The sequence below is a fragment of the Manis pentadactyla genome, chromosome 13 (genome assembly GCF_030020395.1).
Source record: "Manis pentadactyla isolate mManPen7 chromosome 13, mManPen7.hap1, whole genome shotgun sequence".
Lineage (NCBI taxonomy): Eukaryota > Metazoa > Chordata > Mammalia > Pholidota > Manidae > Manis > Manis pentadactyla.
The window spans coordinates 87,846,663-87,866,090 of NC_080031.1; the positions used below are offsets into that span (position 1 = coordinate 87,846,663).

Sequence of the window (19,428 nt, forward strand, 5' to 3'; positions counted from 1 at the left end):
AGTCCAAGTTTGCTTTAAGGTTCACACTTTGTGCTGTACAGTTCTGGGAATTTTGACAAATGTGCAGTGACATGCATCCACCATTATAGTATCATACAAAATAGTTTCACTGCCATTAAATCCCCTGTGTGCCACCTATTCATTCCCAAGGCCCCCCACCAAGACCCTGACAACCACTAATCTTTCATTGTTTCTATGGTTTTACCTTTTCCATAATGTTATATAGTTGGAATCATTCCCTGTGTAGCTTTTTCAGACTGACTTCTATCACTGAGCAATATGCATTTAGGTTTTCTCCATGTCCTTTCTTAGCCTGCGAGCTTATGCTTTGTTATCGCTGAATAATCCTCTACTGTATGGATGTACCACATTTTGTTTTTCCATTCACCTCTTGAATGACATCTCGGTTGCTTTCAATTTTTGGCAATTACAAATAAAACTTCTATAAACAAGTTTTTAGAAAGACATAAGTTTTCAACTCATTTGCGTAAACACGTCAGAGCTCAACTGCTAGACTTTATGCTCAGCCTTTGTCTAGCTTTATAAGAAACTGTCAAGCTGTCCTCCAAAGTGGCTGGACCTCTGTGCATTCCCACCAGCAATGAATGAGAGTTCCTGTTGCTCCACATCTTCTCCAGCATTTGGCATTGTGCTTGGGATTTTAGCCATCCTAACAGGTGTGTAGTGGTATCTCACTGTTGTTTTCACTGCAGTTTTCTGATGACATATGATGTTGAGCATCTTTTCATATCTTTACTTGCCATTTGTGTATCTTATATAGTGAAGTGTCTGTTTAGATCATTTGCCAGTTTTGTCGAGTTGTTTATTTTCTTACCATGGAATTTTAAGAGTTCTTTGTATATTTTGGATAGTGGCCCCTCATCAGAAATATTTGGTTCTTATATAGTCAAAACAATTTATTTTCGAGCTTCTGTCTTTGGTAATAGTCTCTCTCCTCAAATTGTAAACATGCACTTGCATTTTCTTTCAGTAATTTTATGATTTCATGTTGGGGTACATCTGGATATCTCAAATTCTTGAAAGAGATGATTTCATATTTCCCTCCATTTAAATGTTCTTAGATATAATTGCCCTACCTAACTTTGATAACCGTGCCATGGAAAACTGGGGACTCTTGATGTTTGATGAGTCAGCTCTGTTGCTGCAACCAAGTGATGAACTAACAGAAAAAAAGGCCATGATCGCCTACATTCTCTCCCATGAGATCGGACACCAGGCATGTAGTAAAATGTTCTTTCTTATTTCACATGAAGAAATTCTCCGGCTGCTCTACCAAAAGTATCAAAAAAGAAAAAAACTGCAGTGCACTACCTTTTTAAAAATTACTGAAAAGTGGGATAGTGAGTAAAAACAAGGAAGGATCTGTGTGGTCAGGTCTTGGGTGAGTTTGAACTACTGGTGGTAGAAAATAGGGATGAGGTCTCAGTCTTTTAAAGAGTTAGGTATTTACATCCAGAGATTAATTTTGCTTCACAAAGTCCTCTTTAGAAAAAGTAAACCAAGCAGAGCTATTATGATTTGATTACATTCCATCTTAAAATCAGGGATATCAAAAAGGTCATTGGAAAGTACCCACATTGCATCAGTAGATTGTGATAAAGTTCATTTGTGATTTTTTGGGTTTTTAGTTTTTAGAGAAAGGTTAAAGGGATGTAGGCAATATGCCAATGAGAAGAGCAATAATTGATCATCAAGTGCATCCCTAAAGGCAGTATAAACAAAGACTTATTTCATTAGATCTATATATGCTTCCATGTTATGATTCTAGAAATTAGTTATTTGATTTAATGGGGATTCTCACATTTTGACCTTCACTCCATTAATCCATGGACTTTGTCAAGAAAGAAATAATCTCAACTCTGAAACTGTTAACTTCTTGTTATGTGGGCCCCTCCAAAGTTTTGGGAAAGAGTGACTTACTGGGATTTAATAATACCCTGTTACACAGTCAACACACACTTTCATGAGTTTTGGTCAGTGACCTAAAGTGTCATGTTTTATTATAGCCTGAGTGGCACATTGCTTTGGAATACAGGCTGCTAACCATTAGTACATCACAGCTATTATAAGAATTTGGTTAAATACCAGGGCATGGATTTGTTGGTTTGGGAAATTATTGTGCTTTTCTTTCCTGATTCCATTCATCATCCATTTGACACGTTCTTTCTGTTAAGCTCAAATAGAAAATAATTATAGTTGGATCCTTTGGAGAACATATGATTATTTGGATGATTTGTGCATGACGCACATCAAATCATGTTCTCAAAACATAATGACTGCTTACCACAAAATCCTGATGTTTATTCAAAGTATGAAATGCTGTAATTAGTAGTTGTTAAGTGAACATTCAGGACTTCTGTTTTATATAACATAACTTTTGGGCAAAGTAGACAGTTTAAGAACTGCTATCCTAGTTTACCTTACTTCAAACATCACAGTTTTAAAACAAAAATAGTTTTCAATCATTGGATGTGAAATAGTTATTTCAGAGAAATACATGAAATATCTCTTTATATTAAAATAACAGCATTTTTTGGAGTCTTGTTTGCAAGTGTTATTATTGATGGTAAATAAACTTTATGTCTTTGGCCTTAAATTTATTTAAGATGTAATTACAATAAGTATTACTTAAATTTAAGAAAGCTCTTTTTTTCTACCATCTCTAAAAGTGGTTTGGAAACTTGGTTACCATGAATTGGTGGAACAATATCTGGCTCAATGAAGGCTTTGCATCTTATTTTGAATTTGGAATAATTAACTACTTCAATCCTAAATTCCCAAAAGTAAGTACATCTGTTAAATTTATTTACGATTTTTTTCTCCCAATTATAAAAAGTAACGCATATTCATTGCTGGAAATGTGTTAAATGTGGAAAGATACAAGGAATACAAGGATACCCTTATATACATACAGTAAATCTTAGGTGTCTCCAAAAGTCCTTTTCATGTATTCTCTACCTTGAATATTATTCAAAATTATTTATATCTATCTTTCATAAAATAGAATGTATACATGATTAGTGTCATCTATAACTATTTTTTAAAGTGTTTGGCTTATCCTCAAAAACTGTGCTTAGAGCAAGAGAGGAAGTTCCATTGCCATAAAACATTGAATTCTCCCTTTATTTTCTCAGTTGAATGGAATAAAGCATTAATGTCATTACATTTTAGTGTAACTAAAATGACTAAGACATTATCATACCTGGGAAAACTTGATTAAGATATCTACTGGTGTTTTTGAAGCCTAAGATTAGCTTCTTTTTATACCGTTTAGTTATTTCTGTTTATTGTCGGGTTTTAATCACTCCTCTTCTCGGAGTCTACGGTTCTCAGTCGCTTGAGGAGCTGAGCTGGCCAGAAGAGCATCAGATCCTGGCATTTGAGACAATTGCCATGAATTTTGTTTTTTAAAAGCTTAAGGCCTTGTTGCAATAATCTTTGAGAGACAAAGAACTTAGGTTTCCTTTGATGTGGTCATTAGATTGAAATAGAGTGAGGGAATCATGGCAACATTTGCAGAAACAGATTCCCATTTTTTCTTTCTTGGTCTAATTTCACCTGAAAGTCACTAAACCATGATATGAATGGGTCATGGTCAAGGATTCAGAAAATGTGAAGGATCAGTTTGTTTCTCGGTCCCTGAAGCTCCAGCCCTGACATTGCCACCCAGTGAGTTTTCTCTTTCTTCTTCTGCCTGATTTAAGGAAAGAGCAGGCTTGGTAGAGGGAAGGGCACACAGGGGCCTTGCATCCAGTCAGATCTCACTCTAACTGCAAACTGAGGCAAGTAGTGGACCCCTGTGAGCTTTAGTTCCTCATCTGTAAAGTGAGTTTCATGCAGTCATTAAACAGATTACTGCATATCTACTGGGTACTGTTGGGACAACCACCGTGTACTATGCATTTGTGTGCTTATAAGGTATTATATGCATTGTCTGACTCAATCCCACTCTGACTCAGAACCACTCTGAAGCTATAATGATAATGATGATAATGATAATGGTAAGTAAGAGCAAAAATGGTTAACCATTACAGAGTGTGTCCTGTTCTCCAGGCAGTGTGCCAAGAACTTCATATAAGGTAATTTAGGCCTGATAATAATCCAGTGAGAACAGTGTTGTTTCCCCCAGTTTCAGATGGTGAAATTAATACTTAACAGGGAAATGATTAAGTCTGTTATGGTTAATTGACCCGGTGGGGTATTATGCAGCTATGTATTTACTTATTTTGATGTTTTGCTTTTGCAAAAGCTCTATCTGCTCACTCTGAAAAGAAGAAAATCATTTGTGATTCGACCACATTGTGATAATCACTATTAAGTTTCGGTTTATCTCCTGCCAATTTATATATGTTTCATTCATAATGCAGCAGCCATTGATAAGGATAGTTACGAAGATGAGGTATCACAATCTTAAACAAGTGCTGTTATAAGTAAATATGCAGGATGAAAAGATTTTACAACTATGAGAATAAATAAAAAACAAAAAATATTGAAAAGCACTGTACTAGCATTCCAATGGTGATTATTTTAGTGTGTGGGATCATGGGTGTTTTTTATTTTCTCTGTTTTCTACATTTATTTTCTACAACACATGGGTGAATAGTGAGACACGCAAAAATGCATGAGTGTTAAATTACTCAAACCTTTCTTTAATGAGTAAGCTCAGTCTTGCACACCTTCTTCCCTATGTCCTCGCATAGGTGCGATTCTTGTCCTAGCAACGTCAGCATCATCTGGTAGTTTATTAGAAATACAGGCCCCAAACCAGACCAACTGAATTAGAATACAAGCTTGACAAAATCCCCAGGAGATCCTTATTACATGAAAGTTCTATAATGCATTGTCCTAAAAAACAGGCTTTCTCATTTCTGGAAGAGCCAGGAGTTTGGTAATAGCCCAGTCAGTGCTATTTATACGTCTGTAAATCAAATGCTAATAGGAGAGGGTTGACTGGAACATTGGCAAATGGAAGCTGGACAGAACTGACTCAACCAGGGGTCCCCAGAGATAACCGCTAAGGCGTGGAGGCTTCTGTGGATCATCAGGGGCTCGCTCAGCCCCCAGGAACTGGAGTGGGCTGTCCCTGCAGCTCCTTTCCCACTGCCCTTTCTTTGGCTCTGTCATCCCACACACAGCTTTCCTGTACACTGTTTTTTTTCTTCTAGCTTTCCTACAGGAAAAAAATGGTCCTTGTTATGTGCCTGAGAGAGATCTAGTCTTTGAGGGGAGTTCTTGTCATTAAAATATAATAAATTAATTGCCTTCTCACATTCATGATCTGTGGAATTTTTTCCAATTACAGATTACTACATCAGCATCCTTGTGACTTCATATCCCTGCCATGCTTTTGGTTTGTAAATGTCCTGTAAGAAAGACTGATCAATTTTAAGGGGTTATTAATAAAAGTCTAGAGAATTAAAGCCACCTAGAGATGCTATTCCCTGGAGGGCCCTGTCTGGGTGACCAGATGATGCTGGGAACCTCCTTGGAGGAAATGTAGATGGCTCTTGGAATTCACCTTTGCAATTGATTTATTTAAACTGAATTTTTTTTTTAAAGATACTAAATGGGAAAGAAAGTATCCTGGAGTTTTGTTATGCAAAGAATCCTGACTTATTTGGCATATGGCAGTTCTCAATTATTGTTTTTTCCCCTCTTTAGGGTCAGTGTTTAGAAGTATTTTAGGGACATTGAATTTTGTGTTTCTGTGCCACTTCAGAAGTTAACATGGCTCCATCTTTTCCTTTTAGAATGAGGTCTTTTTTTCTAACATTTTACAAGGTGTCCTCAGTGAAGATCATGCCCTGGTGTCAAGAGCTGTGTCCATGAAGGTGGAAAATTTTACAGAAACAAGTGAAATAAATGAGCTGTTTGACTTATTTACTTATAATAAGGTAAAAATCAATTATCTATCTCCTGTTGTTCTGTATTCTTGTAGAAAGTTGCATAAAATGGATTCTGAGGATCATGGGCTACTATGCTACTATTCAACTTTGATACAAATAACCTTAATCATATTCAATAGATAGATTTCAGAAAACTGGTTGCATCAATTCTCATCTAGCAAATATTAATCTAGCCCAAATATTAGGTGCTTAGCACCATCGACCATTATAAATAGACTTAGACAACTTGCTAGTGTTAAGGCAAACCCTTCTGTTTGGTGAAAATTTATTTTTACCATGTGAATACCTCAACTTAAAAAATCACGTGTTACCCTGAATGATTTGTATGTAGGATGTTTGCTCACCTTTTACCTATTAATTAGTGACAGTCTATTTGATCAGCATATTTCGGGATAATGCAAACACTCAATTGAAGTGCACAATGCAATCAGAAAAACAGCCCAGAATATTGCTTATCAAAATGGAATGTGTTCGTATTTAGATATTGAATTTTGTTCAGGTAACGTGCACCTTCTTACGTCTTAGGGAGCGTCGATGGCCCGGATGCTTTCTAGTTTCCTGAATGAGAATTTATTTATCAACGCACTCAAGGTGAGTTTCCAAAATTGTTGTTGCCTGGAAAGCAGTAAACATTAGTTGTTTTGGATTGTTATTTATTTTATCCTTAACTTTTCTATTTTTACAGTCATATTTGGAGACGTTTTCTTACTCAAATGCTGAGCAAGATGATCTGTGGAGGCATTTTCAAATGGTAGCCGTCCTACTTTCTGAGCTGCTCTGTATGATACCACACGGCCGGATCAGGAGGCCGTAGCTGTGCGACAACACCATAGGAAGCTGTTTTTCCTTGTGTGTGAAACTCCCTTAGGCCAAGGGAGTTTTTAAAAAATTTTCACCACTGTATTCCCAGTTCCCAGAACAGAACCTCAGATTCATAAATATGTGTTCAGTGGATGAATGAATGAGAAAACTAAGGAATCATTTGTATACAGAGTTGAACAGAGTTCCGAATTTGGCCCAGAAAACCACCCACTGAGAATGACTGTATAAATGAGGAATAGAAGAACTGCCTAGTTGCTTTGGGGAGATTGCTACCGCAAAAGATTTTGATGACAAATATCTGTTTTTGTGATGATTTTTTAAAAACAGGCCATAGATGACCAGAGTAAAATTCTTTTGCCAGCATCGGTAAAAAGCATAATGGACAGTTGGACACACCAGAGTGGTTTTCCAGTTATCACCTTAAATGTCTCTACTGGTATCATTAAGCAGGAGCCATTTTATCTTGGAAAAGTTAAAAATCAGACCCTTCTAACCCACAAGTAGGTAGATTTGCTCCTCTGTCTTCACCTTCCTTGGGGGTTGGGCTCTGATGGAATGGAAACCAGCCTGTGGGGAACCCTGCTGCATAGACACCCTTCTGCAGAGCTACCCTGGGGTGGTGACTTTGGCTATATGCAAGATGTCACTGAGTGCTAGGATGAGACAGAGCCTCTGACGTCCTGAGCAAGGCCAGAGACCTGCATTTAGGGAGGCAATGCAGCACCCAACCCCGGGCTTTAGGGCCACACCACCGACCAAAGCTTTAGGTATTACGACCTCTTCTTTGTCCCACAGGCAGAGGTAATGAATTACACGGAATTCTGGGTGTGAGGCAGAATGATAGAGCCTAGCATGGCCTCATGTTGGTTAAGAGAAAAGGGAATCCTGTGATCCCTAGGCATGGCACTGCCTGGTAACTGTATCTTTGAGAGATAGCTCTGTACCTGTCTCCCCGCATGTGTGTGTGTGTGCAGCTATATCTACAACAGTAGAATCACGGCTGTTAGATCCTGTTAGACCTGAGTTCAAATATGACTTCACCAAAATGCAAGCCTGTGGTATGTCTTACTTAAAATTTCTGAGTTTCAGTTGCTGTATCTAGAAAGTAAATGCAGTAACACGTATCCCAGGGGATTGCTGTAAAAATTAAATGAGATAATGACAGAGTAGCTTCACTTTCATCTCTTTCTCCTTCCCTTCCCTTTCTTAACCTGTGAGATAATTTTCAACTCTTTTTGAGAAAGTCTTGATCCTCCTATCTCTTTGTAATAAAGGTCAGCACAGATGAGTAATAAATTTTCAAAACCATCACCAAAATTTTCCGGTCACCCTGCTCTTTTCTTACAACCCCACTGGAGAGGAATAGGAGACCTGAAGGTCCCTGGTCGCCACGATGTTCTGTGACTTTTGGGACAAGGTGTGCCTTAGCGAGGAGGTGAACACAAACCCTCACCCAGAGTCTTTGAGAAACCAGGCTCTGAGCACTTGGGCAAGATTGGAAATACTGCCCTAACTCCAAGTAAGGTGTGTTTTCAGATGACTAATGCCCTCACTGTGGCCAGCTTATCCAGGTCACGTCCACCAACGTGGGAAGAATGTGGGCCTTCAGTGAATCTGAATAATCCGGCTGATTCCTGCTGAACGCTCTTCAGACAGCGAGAAAGCTTGAGGCAGAAAAGAATTTGGGAATGTTTGTCAAGCTTTCTCTTCTTAAATTTCTCTTTACTTCTCTTGGCATTGATGGATTTGGATTTGTTTACAGCATTTGCACAACCCCTGAGTGAGGCCAGGTGGCTATATTTTAATAGAAACAGCCTTGAAAGTTTCAGACGCAAGATAGTCTATGTAGCTACCTTAGGTTATAAGAGGAAGTAAAAAAAGAAAAAATACAAGAGAGAGGGTAAATGCAAATAGCCAGAACAAAGCTGGCTTCTGAAACAAAAGTGAATAATCCTAAGAGCAAAGCCCTGCATATCTAGAGGGAATAACCAAAGAATTTGAGTCTGTTATTTTATTATCTCCTTTAGAATTGGCTCAGAGTTTATATTGTTATGCCTGAAAATTAACTTAACTTTTATTGTCTTTCTAATAAGTGACACATGGATTGTACCTATTCTTTGGATAAAAAATGGAATTATGCAGCCTTTAGTCTGGCTAGATAAAAGCAGCAGTAAGTAACAAATTTAAAAAATATCTTCATATATATACACATGAATATGTATTTGTATACATATATATATACATGAATGTGTATTTGTATACATATATATATATACACATGAATATATGTACATATATAAAGGCAGAGAACACAATGTTGAAATGTTTAGCTTTTGGAAAGCTATCTTGTTTAAAACTAATGTATTTTGACATAATTGATGTAATCTTGTTGAACTAGAGCTTTAAAAATGTTTCAAATCAAAAACCATTATATGTGAAAAAATGTAATGTGTAAGATTGATATATATTTTATGACTCCTTTACTTTTTGTTTTATTGGGTTTATTGTTTAGAATTAAGAGGATGTCGTATAAATATGTATTGATATACTTTTTAAATGTTCCACTTCCAACTTTTCACATATTCCTTTGTAGAATTATTCCCTGAAATGCAAGTCTCAGACTCTGATCATGACTGGGTGATTTTAAATTTGAATATGACTGGATATTACAGAGTTAACTATGATAAATTAGGTTGGAAGAAATTAAATCAACAGCTTGAAAAAAATTCTAAGGTAAGGTTATTTTGCACGCTTTTATGAAGTACCATTACTCTTGCAACGTCTAGGCACTTAAGAGTCGGGCTCTCTCATGAACCTGTCTGGTGGGAGGTCGTTCCACTCCCTTGCCAGCCCTCTCCCCAGGACACATTGAGTTTAATGGGAGATTTTGGTTGAATGCATTGTGCTTTTCCTCAACAATTTTACCTTTCTAGGTAAAAATCAGAACACATTTTTCTGTTAACCATTAGTTTTTTGATCTTGGGTGCATTACTTAAAGGTTCTGCTTCCATTTCTTCCCTTTAAAATGAGAATAATATCATATTCCTCTTATTCATCATGAGGTTTAGAGGTGATGTAGGTAAACATATACTTAGAATTTCTAATCCATGGTAAGTGCACAGTGTATTCCAAAAAGTGTTAATTTTCTAAACATCGTTCTCATTCTTCTGCAGAGAGAATTCAGTTCACAAAATACCAATAATAATCCAGTCTCACTTTAAATTGTAAAACAAGTATAAATCATTATGCAGTATGTAAATATTAACATGTTGGCTGACTCTAATTGGTCAGATTTTAATTGGTTGAATTTAGCCACGTCTCCGCTGGTGGAGGTGGGGGCTGGCGTAGAAGTCTGTGGTGCTGGCTCCACTGGGAAGCCTTGGGCGGTTCTTTGAGACTCCGTTAGTAAAGCTAGAATTTTGAACTAAAAGCTCTCTCGGAAGGGCCCCTGCGCCGCCTCGCTAGCAGGAGAGGGGGCGCAGCGCGGTGATCCAGAGCACGGGTTCCATGTCACGTGGGCTGTGTTCATGTTTTTGTTCACCATTTGCCAGATGTGAGACCTCGGGCCCCTCAGGTGGCCAGTCATGCCCCAGTTTCATCATCTGTATGGTAATGGCTTCACAGACCAACCTCAAAATGTTCTCGTGAACATGAAATAAGGTGACGCATGTATTATGCTTGACAGAGGCCTGACACAATCAGGCATTCAAAACATGGTCAGTAATTTCAAAAACTGATCGTTGGGCTTTCATATAAAGCTACCCCCAAATCACTAATGATACCATTTTACTTCCAAATCTTTTTCAGGGTGGCGAAATTGTTATTGATTTCTTAGGGCGCTCTAAGTCAAGGAAGCACTAGGGTCATACCATTTTAGGAGTGAGCTCATGAAACCAATGTAGAAGTACTTGTTGAAAAATTGAGGTCAGTTATTTCTACAACACAATTGATGAGCAAATGAAACAGTATTTCCATTAATGTTAATCTAGAAAATGTGTTATTACTGCCAGGACAGAAATGGGACTCCTACCAAGGAAAGAATCAAGCTGGCTCCATTGGAGATAAACTAAGACCAAATATGTGAAAACACCGGCAGGTGTAGCCACAGTGCTGTTGGGGGCTCTAGGCAGCCTCAGGACACCTAAGCTGAGACAGTCCCGTGGCCATGCAATGCCAAGGAGCTCAAACAGAAGTCTAAGGCATTAAGTTGGCAATTGAGCCCTGCATTGCCATGATTCAAAGGGCTCTGTTGGTCATACTGTGTTAAATTAGTAAAATCTTGAGAAGAGAAACACCATTTAAAAGAGCTCTTTCATATCACCAAAACAGTGCTAACTAATATTTATTTAAGGCCTCCTATGCCAAAAATTATTCCCTGACAATAATTGGGATATCATAATACAATTTAATGTACACCTTTGTTTTGGAGAGGCCTTTTAAACTTGGCTTCCTGGTTTATTTTTTAACATGCTGTTTTTCAGGGAGTATTTTGGCAAAACTCTCTGCCACATTTAAGGCCTCATTATTAATGTCCAGAGGGATCATTTATCAAAAACAGATGTATAGCAAATACATTATAGGGACTACTTTTGGTAATGATCATTTCTCTGCACACGAGACAATTCACGTGAAAGTGCTTTGTAAGCAGCTTTAAATATTGTTATTATTCTGAAAACTATCTTTTTTACTAAAAAATGCTCACATCTGTTCTTGCGTGTATTTGAACGTCCTTTGCAGGCTATTCCTGTTATTCACAGACTGCAGTTGATTTATGATGCCTTTTCCTTGTCTAAGTGAGTATATTTTCTCCTCTCAAGGTTTTAGAGTGTAGCTTGAGAACTTTATGAACAAGAATAACCTCATCACTATGAAGTTGGTTCTTTAGTGTATCCAGGTCATACCTTATTAAGATTATGATCAATCCATGGTTACAGTGGAATTTTCTGCCATTAAAGTACCTGGCATTCACCACCACATGGATGAACCCTGAGGGCATTATGCTGAATGAAATAAACCAGTGACAGAAAGGCAGATAGTATGTAATTTGGTGTACAGAAGCTCCCAAGAGTGAGTGGTGGTTGCTGGGGCCTGGGGGCAGGGCAAAAGGGGATATTGTTGAGTGGGGCCACAGTTTCAGTTTCACGAGACGAAAAAGAGTTCCGGAGGTAGATGATGGGGATGTGAGTGTATTTAATACCACAGCAATGTGAGTGTATTTGATACCATGGAGCTGTACACATAAAAAGGTTTTAATGGTAAACTTCTGTTTTGTGTAGTTTGTCACAATAAAAAAAATAGGAATGAAAGACAATTGAAAAGAAGTCATATTAGGAAAGTGCAATAATGTCTACTACTATTAGAAAGCCATAGAAAACTATGTTTTTGACAAAAATTTAAGGAAAAGGAGTATGTTCTTACTCAAGTCAAAACCGGGCAGTCAATTATATCAAAGTCCTATATATTTTCAATTCAATTAACTTTGGTACATTAAGATTTAAACTGATTATGGAGAAATTTTAAAACGGTCTTCAAAGAACAGCAAAGATGACTGAGTGTCTTTAAAGGAAACCCCTAAAGGAAAAGCTTTAAAGGATGCAGTAAAGATGCTGTAAATAGAATATAATAGAAGATTATAGTGCTTAAATATTCATAGGTTTATTATAAAAAGCATAAAAATAATTATTTTAAAACTCTCAAACAATAATAAAAACTTAGGTGAAATACAAGTGATTCAGGTATCATGTGTTAAGGCTGTTAAATATTAAAATGGGTAAATTTCAGAAGCTTGTAGATGTGTTCATATTTTTCTGTGATACTGTATGTTAAGGAAATAGCTGATATTTCCAAAAATAAAACAAGTGACTGGAAAGTATCAATTGAGATTTGAAGTGATTTCTGTTACCCACAGGTGATAGATGTAGGTATAATTTTAATGAGCTATGGCCTATGTTTGAACATATTACAGAATCATTTATTTTATTTGTATTAGATTTACTGTATATAAGCTAGGCTGCCAAGTATTTAACCCGGTAAATTAATATATGTTCAGAATTTAAATTTTCAGACAATAAAATTAAATCGTATACATAATGAATTACCCTGTGTGCTCTGTCTTTCTTTGGCCTGTCGTATTTCTTGAATGGATGTCTGCTGACTTTATCCTTTATTTCTTTATTACCTCTTCTCTCTGTGACCTGTGGCACATTTCCTTCCCCCCTGCTTTGCTGAAACTCCTCCAAGATAACCGAGGCTTTGATTCTGTGGACCACATCCTCCAGGAAATTTGTCATTTGGCAAACCTGGTTCTTCTTATGTATCTGATTTCTCTTGCTGCTGCTAGGAGGATCCATAAGACCCATCATGGTTACATTATTTTCTTCTCACTTTCCTTTGGAAAACTCATATAGTTCCAGTGATCATTTTGCTTATGTGTGTTTAGGGTGCCCAGAAGATGCAGGGTAATCGGTAAATGTTTGTGGAACGATATGTTGATGACTTCTAAATCTACATCTCCACTTCTCTCCTCCGGTCTTCTGTCTATCCTGTGGCCATTTAAATTCAGTACCTTAGATGCTGAACTTTATTTTCTATCTCCAAATTGCTCTTGCTGTCAGTTTCTCTGACAAAGTTACCACTATTCTTCCTATCACCCAAACTTGAATCAGAGACATCCTTGATTCCTCCCTCTCCATCTCCCATCTGGTCACATTCATTTTTGGGAATGTCTTTTGGATTTTCCCCTTACTTACTACATTCACTGCTTCCATGCTAAGCCCAGATTTCTCCATCTTTTGCTTGGCCTATTGCATTAGCTTCCAGTCTTTAGTTCCTTTGAATTCCATTTTGTCTTTTTCAGCACAATTGCAATAACATTTTCAGGCATCAATTTCATGATGCTACTCCACTTGTTTAAAACCTTCCCACCACATGTAAGCTCATCACCCTAGCATTCAAGGCTCTCCATAGTTTCGATCCACCTTATCTATGAGTCCCTGTCTCTCAGCTTTGCACAAAAGCAACCTCTGCTTCTATTGACTTGATCTGCCCATCACACTAATTCCCACTTTATCTTCTTTGTCCTAAGCTGCCTTCCTCTTTATCTCCATCCATTTCAATTCAACTCATCCCTCATGGCCTTTCTCAAGTTCTTCTTCCAGGAAGCCTTCCTTGACTTTTCCATTAAATGGCTATGTTTTCCTTCTTTGCCACTTTATTGTGTTCATTGCCTCTCTATGACCTTTCATTAACATCTTCTTATGCATAAGTCTCAGATCCTCACCACAGTAATAAGCTCCTCAATTGTCGGCTAGAATAGTGTCCGATGTAATAGTCTGTGCCCTACTAGTAGATGACAGAACATTAGCTAGAGAATGACTTTTAATTCTTACTGAATGGAAATCATACTCTCATAAGAATGCATACTAAATGCACAAATATTCTTTTGCCCTTTAATCAGTCCAACATCTGGCCTGGATTTTCTATAGCCTCCAAGAATTTGGGCACTTGAGTGTACCAAACTGATGAGGGTCTGACAGCATTGCTTTCCCATCTTATCAATGAGGTGGGACCTTTACTCTCCAGCTTCTTGATTTCACATACCTTAATCAAATCAGGCATTGACGTATGGAACATACATGGAAAGTGTGCCAATTATCTAGCAAGTGAAGGTTTTTGAGTGTGTGCTTTTTTAAACCAAACAGAAACAATTACATTGAGATTGAAACAGCACTTGATTTAACCAAGTACCTTGCTGAAGAAGATGAAATCATAGTATGGCATGCAGTCTTGGTGAACCTGGTAACCAGGGATCTTGTTTCTGACACGAACAACTATGATATATACCCATTATTAAAGGTAATTTCATTCTTTGTTATGCGGCTTTAAAAAATCCTCTCTTCCTCCTTCCATATTCTAGGTAGCATCTGTGAAACTTTTTATTACTTTCCTGAACTAATAGTCTATTAGTTCCATATACTGCATTTTCTTAGGAATGGCTGGTTATTCTTAGAAGAAAATATACCTTGATCACAGACCTGGTCTTGAATAGGAGCATGAGAGAAGTTTGGAAATGTACCTAATTATTGGTAAAATGACAGAGTGTACCAAGAAAACAGAAGTGGATGGACATGATATACCTTTTTTCATATAGAAAAGGATAGCATCTATTAGCCACTGTTTTCCTCAAAGACTGTTAGATAGAATGACTTTTAACAACCCTATACTCACAACTGAAATACTCTGATTTACAGGACTAGTACTTAACACCAAAGAGGTCTGTTCCAGAAAAAGCAAAAGTTTTAAAGCTGCTTTTGATGTTGGAAAGAGAGGGAAGTTAGGAGTAGTGAATGAAATGACATACCGTCATAACTGAAACAGTACAAAGGAGAAGCATTCCATTGCTAGATCCTAAACAGTGACCGTGAAAGATGGCCCAGGTAAAATCAAAGCACAAGTTAGGCAGCAACCCTCTGGAGAGTCAGGGGCCAAACAAACCAGAAGCCCGTCAGATGGTGATTCCCAGGGAGTTTCTGGGGCAGCCCGAGGGCAAGAGCACAAAGATAAAAAAGATCCCAGACTTTTTTCCTGCCGTCCTTCCTTGGATGATGGGGGCTTCCTTGAAGGTGACGATGGTAACCAACAGAAGACACTCAATGTTTGTGGATTGAGGTGGCTCACTGATAATATCTGATGGCTGGTTCTGGATAAAGACATAGAAATTCATATTTGTTTTTAAAGAATTTCAATGAATAGTATCTGGTTTATTCTTAGGAATGTATTGTATATCTATAACTTGTATAAATCTTTTCATTCACCAGTTTGCAGGTCAGTCGAAGAAACTTTAATTCAGACTTAGGGCTTCAGTTTGTCCAAGGCATAAATAAGGGCTCCTTCTTTTCTTGGAAGTGTAAATACTAAGCATGGAAGTTTTGAGTTAGAAAGTTTAAGAGTTTTATATTTTTACATTTTATCCCCCTGTTATGAAGACAACAGGAAGTGTTTGGGGAGATATTAAATGATAACTATAATTAATATTTATTGAGCTCCTACTGTTTGCCAGGCAGTGTGCTTACATACATTATATTGTTTAGTCCTCACAAAACTGTAATATTGGTATTGCTGTGAACCCCATTTTATATACAAGGAAACTGCACCTAGAGAGGTTAACAAATGAACCAGTTACATACTTAGCAACCAATAAAGGTTGTTTCTGAGGAAATATCTGTTACTTCTCTTTTAGTGTCTTTTTTAGATAAAGAGACATTTATTTGCAAATTCAGTGCTGTGAGCCAGAACTAACAGCATGTTTCCTTTATTGTTTATAGAAGTATGTACTAAAGAGACTTACCTCAATATGGAATATATATTCAACTATAATCCGTGAAAATGTGGCAGTATTGCAAGATGACTATTTAGCTCTGTAAGTATATTTTGAGCAGTGGTCACTGAATGAAATGATTCATATTAATAAACAGGTTTCCAGATTCATATCAGATCTTAATACCAGTGATTCAGTGTGAGGTTTTGAATGCTGTTTGAGAACAGTAGCTATGGGATTAGTGAGCTACATGTATCTGAATAGGAAATAATAGTTTGGGACCCTAATTTGCCTGTAAAGCACATACATATACACACACTAATTTATAGCTCTGTATTCTCAGATCTTAGGCTACTGGTTGAAATTGTGTGTCCTACTGTTGGCAAAAGGTTGTGCTGAGCAAAGTCAACCTATACCAATGAATTGAATGCACAGGCAGGCACAGGTGCCCTCTGTATATTACTGGGGACAGAAATTCTACTATTATGCAAATACAATGAGAGTGAAATATATCAGTCAATTGTCTGTGAGCATAAGTATTGCAAATGATTTTCCCATCATTGGTTTGGTGAGAGGGTAAGCATGTTGTCGTGACGATCTGGGAAAGGCGTAAAAGCAAAATAAAACTTTGGTGCCGCCCGCCTCCCAGTGACGTGAGGTTTGTGTGTGTAGGCTGGGCTTCTAGATTTAGGGAGAGAATTTGTAATCAACAGTGGTACAGGGATTGTACGTACAGGGCTGGTCAACATCAGGCTGAAATCAATTAGACCAAGGAAGGAACAGAAAACATACAAACTGTGATTATTCTCTCTCAGGAGTATCCTTCTGAGAGGGGAGAAGTTTTAGTGCCAGGGCAGATGACCAGAATGATGTAGGGGTGCGTGAACATAAATGGAAGCTGGTGACGGCCATCTGGGATGGTAAATGGGCAGACGAGTTGGGTGACAATAGGAACGTGGAAGTCAGGCAGCCCACATGTCGACCAGCCATATCCTTGGCTCTCCTAAGTTGCCCCAAAGTGACCTGCCTTTCATAGCATCCTGTGGCCAGTTCTCCTCAGAGCAAGCCTTGGACAGTTAGTGTGCTTCAGAGAACTCCACCTTGCTGCAGCCAGCTTGGGATGGGCGGGGAGAGGGCGTCAGTAAGTGAATGCTCAGGACCGTCCCTGGGACATCCCACTTCTGCTTACGGCAAGGTCAGGCCAGGCTGGGTCAGAACTGGAGGGTGGAGCCACGGAGATTTGGCTCTTGTGTTTTCTGGAACCTTATGGCCAGTTAGAATTCCTTCGCCTCTGACTTCAAACTCAGAGGGCATCAGGAGACACCTCAAGGCATCGCTTATTTGGGTTTATTATTGTTCTTCATGTATCCTTTTGAACTTATTTTTATTTGGACCTTAATGTGTGCCCCTTCTCAGCTATAAAAACAAATAGAAAACCTCTGTTTTCTTTCCTGGACATGAATATAGTAGCCAGGAGGAGAAGAGGAAGAAACAGAAGCTTAAACAAGGAAAAGCACATTGTGGGGGAGAAATAAACCCTCCTTTCATCTCCTTTCTGTGTGTAGAGAAGGAACTTCATGTTTTAGTGTATTCCATCATATACTCTAAAGTCATTTTTTTATCCTAAGGCAATTACTGTAAAAGGGAGGAAAAATAAATTGATAACAGATGTGGAGTGTGTATACACCCATGTGTGTTTGAGGGGGAGAAGGATGGCAGTGATTAATTTCCAACTTTTGAAAAAGACCAGTCTTAGGAGCCTACTTGGTGCCTGAGTGCCTCTCAGCAAATATTTCTCTGAGCCTTAAATATATTTGCTGTCTACAAAAGCTGTTTTTCAACAAACCTGCTGTTATTGAAAGGGTGTTTTAAAATACCCATCCTTTTAAGAAACTCATATTCCTGGAGGAAGAAAAAATACATGGAGTAATACAAAATAAAATGTTTTTCTTGACTTCTCCAAGAGTATCACTGGAAAAATTGTTTGAAACTGCGTGTCGGTTGGGCCTTGAAGACTGTCTTCAACTGTCAAGAGAACTCTTCAAAAACTGGGTGAACCATCCAGAGAATGAGTAAGAGTAATATTGACCTTGCCCCTGTGTTCGTCCTGTTTCAACATCACCAATTTCCCTGCTGTTTTGATGCTCTCACTCTAGGAGTGGTGGCTTTGTTTTCATTTGGGTAATCTCTCGAAGTTTTTCAGATATCCTCTTCTGCTTTTTTTTTTTTTTTTTTTTTTTACCAATTGTCTAATGGGAGTTGATGCATAACAGTAGATTAAAAGTTATTCAGTGAATTGTTACTCAGGACCTCTCGTTTCCTAATAGGCACTTACTTTGCTTGTTGTGAGTCTTACTTAGGTTGTTCTTTGATTACTTATGATTATGATATGTATCTAAGTGCATCTGACCCTCTCTCTCTCTATGAGTTTGCAGTCTCTGTGAGAGCTGAGACTAAGGCTGTCATTTTTTTCTACTTAATTAGGTTAGAGTAAGAGCTGAACTAAATCCAGTGTGAGAACAAACTTGATGCCATATGGCAGGAGCAAACTGATTAAGAAAACAATGTAAAGAGTCTTCCATTTACTGTTTGAGTGGCCTTGGGAGCATTATTTAACCCCCCTGAACTTTGGTGTCATACAAAATTGCAATAAAAACAATCTAACAGGATGTTGTTGAGATTACATGAGATACTGGTGTTCAATAAATGCTGGTTCCTTCCTTCCCCTCCAAAAAAAAAAAAGACTGTATCATTTTGGTTTTATTATATTACCTCTAATAAATCATTTCCTAAGATATTAACTCTAATGTTTGACCTGAATTCCTAGATGGGGTTTTAGGAAATATGATAATTAGAAATGAGAACAAACTGAATTATCAGCATACATTGTTTGTGCTATTCTCATTTCCTCCTCTCTTCCCTCTTAGTTTCTAAAGTAATTTGACGATCTCTTCCTATGATATTAATGTTAATAACAGTTCCCACAGCGGCCTTTCTAGATCCCTGCTTTTGATCTCTATATCTGAGATCTCAACTCTTTTTCCTAGATATAGCCTTCTAAATATATGACAACTTAGATAAACATAGAAATTAACGACTGTAAGAGATATCATTCCATGTTTTACCTTACAGAATACCATATCCGATTAAAAATGTGATACTGTGTTATGGCATTGCCCTGGGAAATGATGAAGAATGGGACTTCTTGTTAAATGCCTATGCTAATAAAACAATGGAAGAAGAAAAGATTCAACTTGCCTATGCAATGAGCTGCAGCAAAGACCCATGGATACTTAACAGGTGATCACGGTCAATTTACCTCGGGAGTTTCCTGGTGGAGGATGCAATTAATAAACCAAAGGG

The 19,428-nt window shown here is 37.8% G+C and overlaps 1 protein-coding gene across 2 annotated transcripts in view; it reads left to right on the top strand.

Moving 5' to 3' along the window:
• Positions 1 to 19,428, top strand: part of LVRN (laeverin) — a 58,912-nt gene that overhangs the window by 21,818 nt on the left and 17,666 nt on the right. For both annotated transcript variants that reach the window (XR_005026691.2, XM_036894609.2), the window contains exons 5-17: positions 1,083 to 1,237; positions 2,691 to 2,804; positions 5,772 to 5,915; positions 6,453 to 6,518; positions 6,613 to 6,678; positions 7,077 to 7,249; positions 8,843 to 8,919; positions 9,343 to 9,482; positions 11,487 to 11,542; positions 14,450 to 14,603; positions 16,073 to 16,167; positions 18,030 to 18,137; positions 19,198 to 19,365. Coding sequence is in view for 1 of the 2 variants with exons in the window: in XM_036894609.2 (XP_036750504.2) it covers positions 1,083 to 1,237; positions 2,691 to 2,804; positions 5,772 to 5,915; positions 6,453 to 6,518; positions 6,613 to 6,678; positions 7,077 to 7,249; positions 8,843 to 8,919; positions 9,343 to 9,482; positions 11,487 to 11,542; positions 14,450 to 14,603; positions 16,073 to 16,167; positions 18,030 to 18,137; positions 19,198 to 19,365 (1,516 nt within the window). In the remaining variant the exon portion in view is untranslated. The remainder of the gene's footprint in view (positions 1 to 1,082; positions 1,238 to 2,690; positions 2,805 to 5,771; positions 5,916 to 6,452; positions 6,519 to 6,612; positions 6,679 to 7,076; positions 7,250 to 8,842; positions 8,920 to 9,342; positions 9,483 to 11,486; positions 11,543 to 14,449; positions 14,604 to 16,072; positions 16,168 to 18,029; positions 18,138 to 19,197; positions 19,366 to 19,428) is intronic.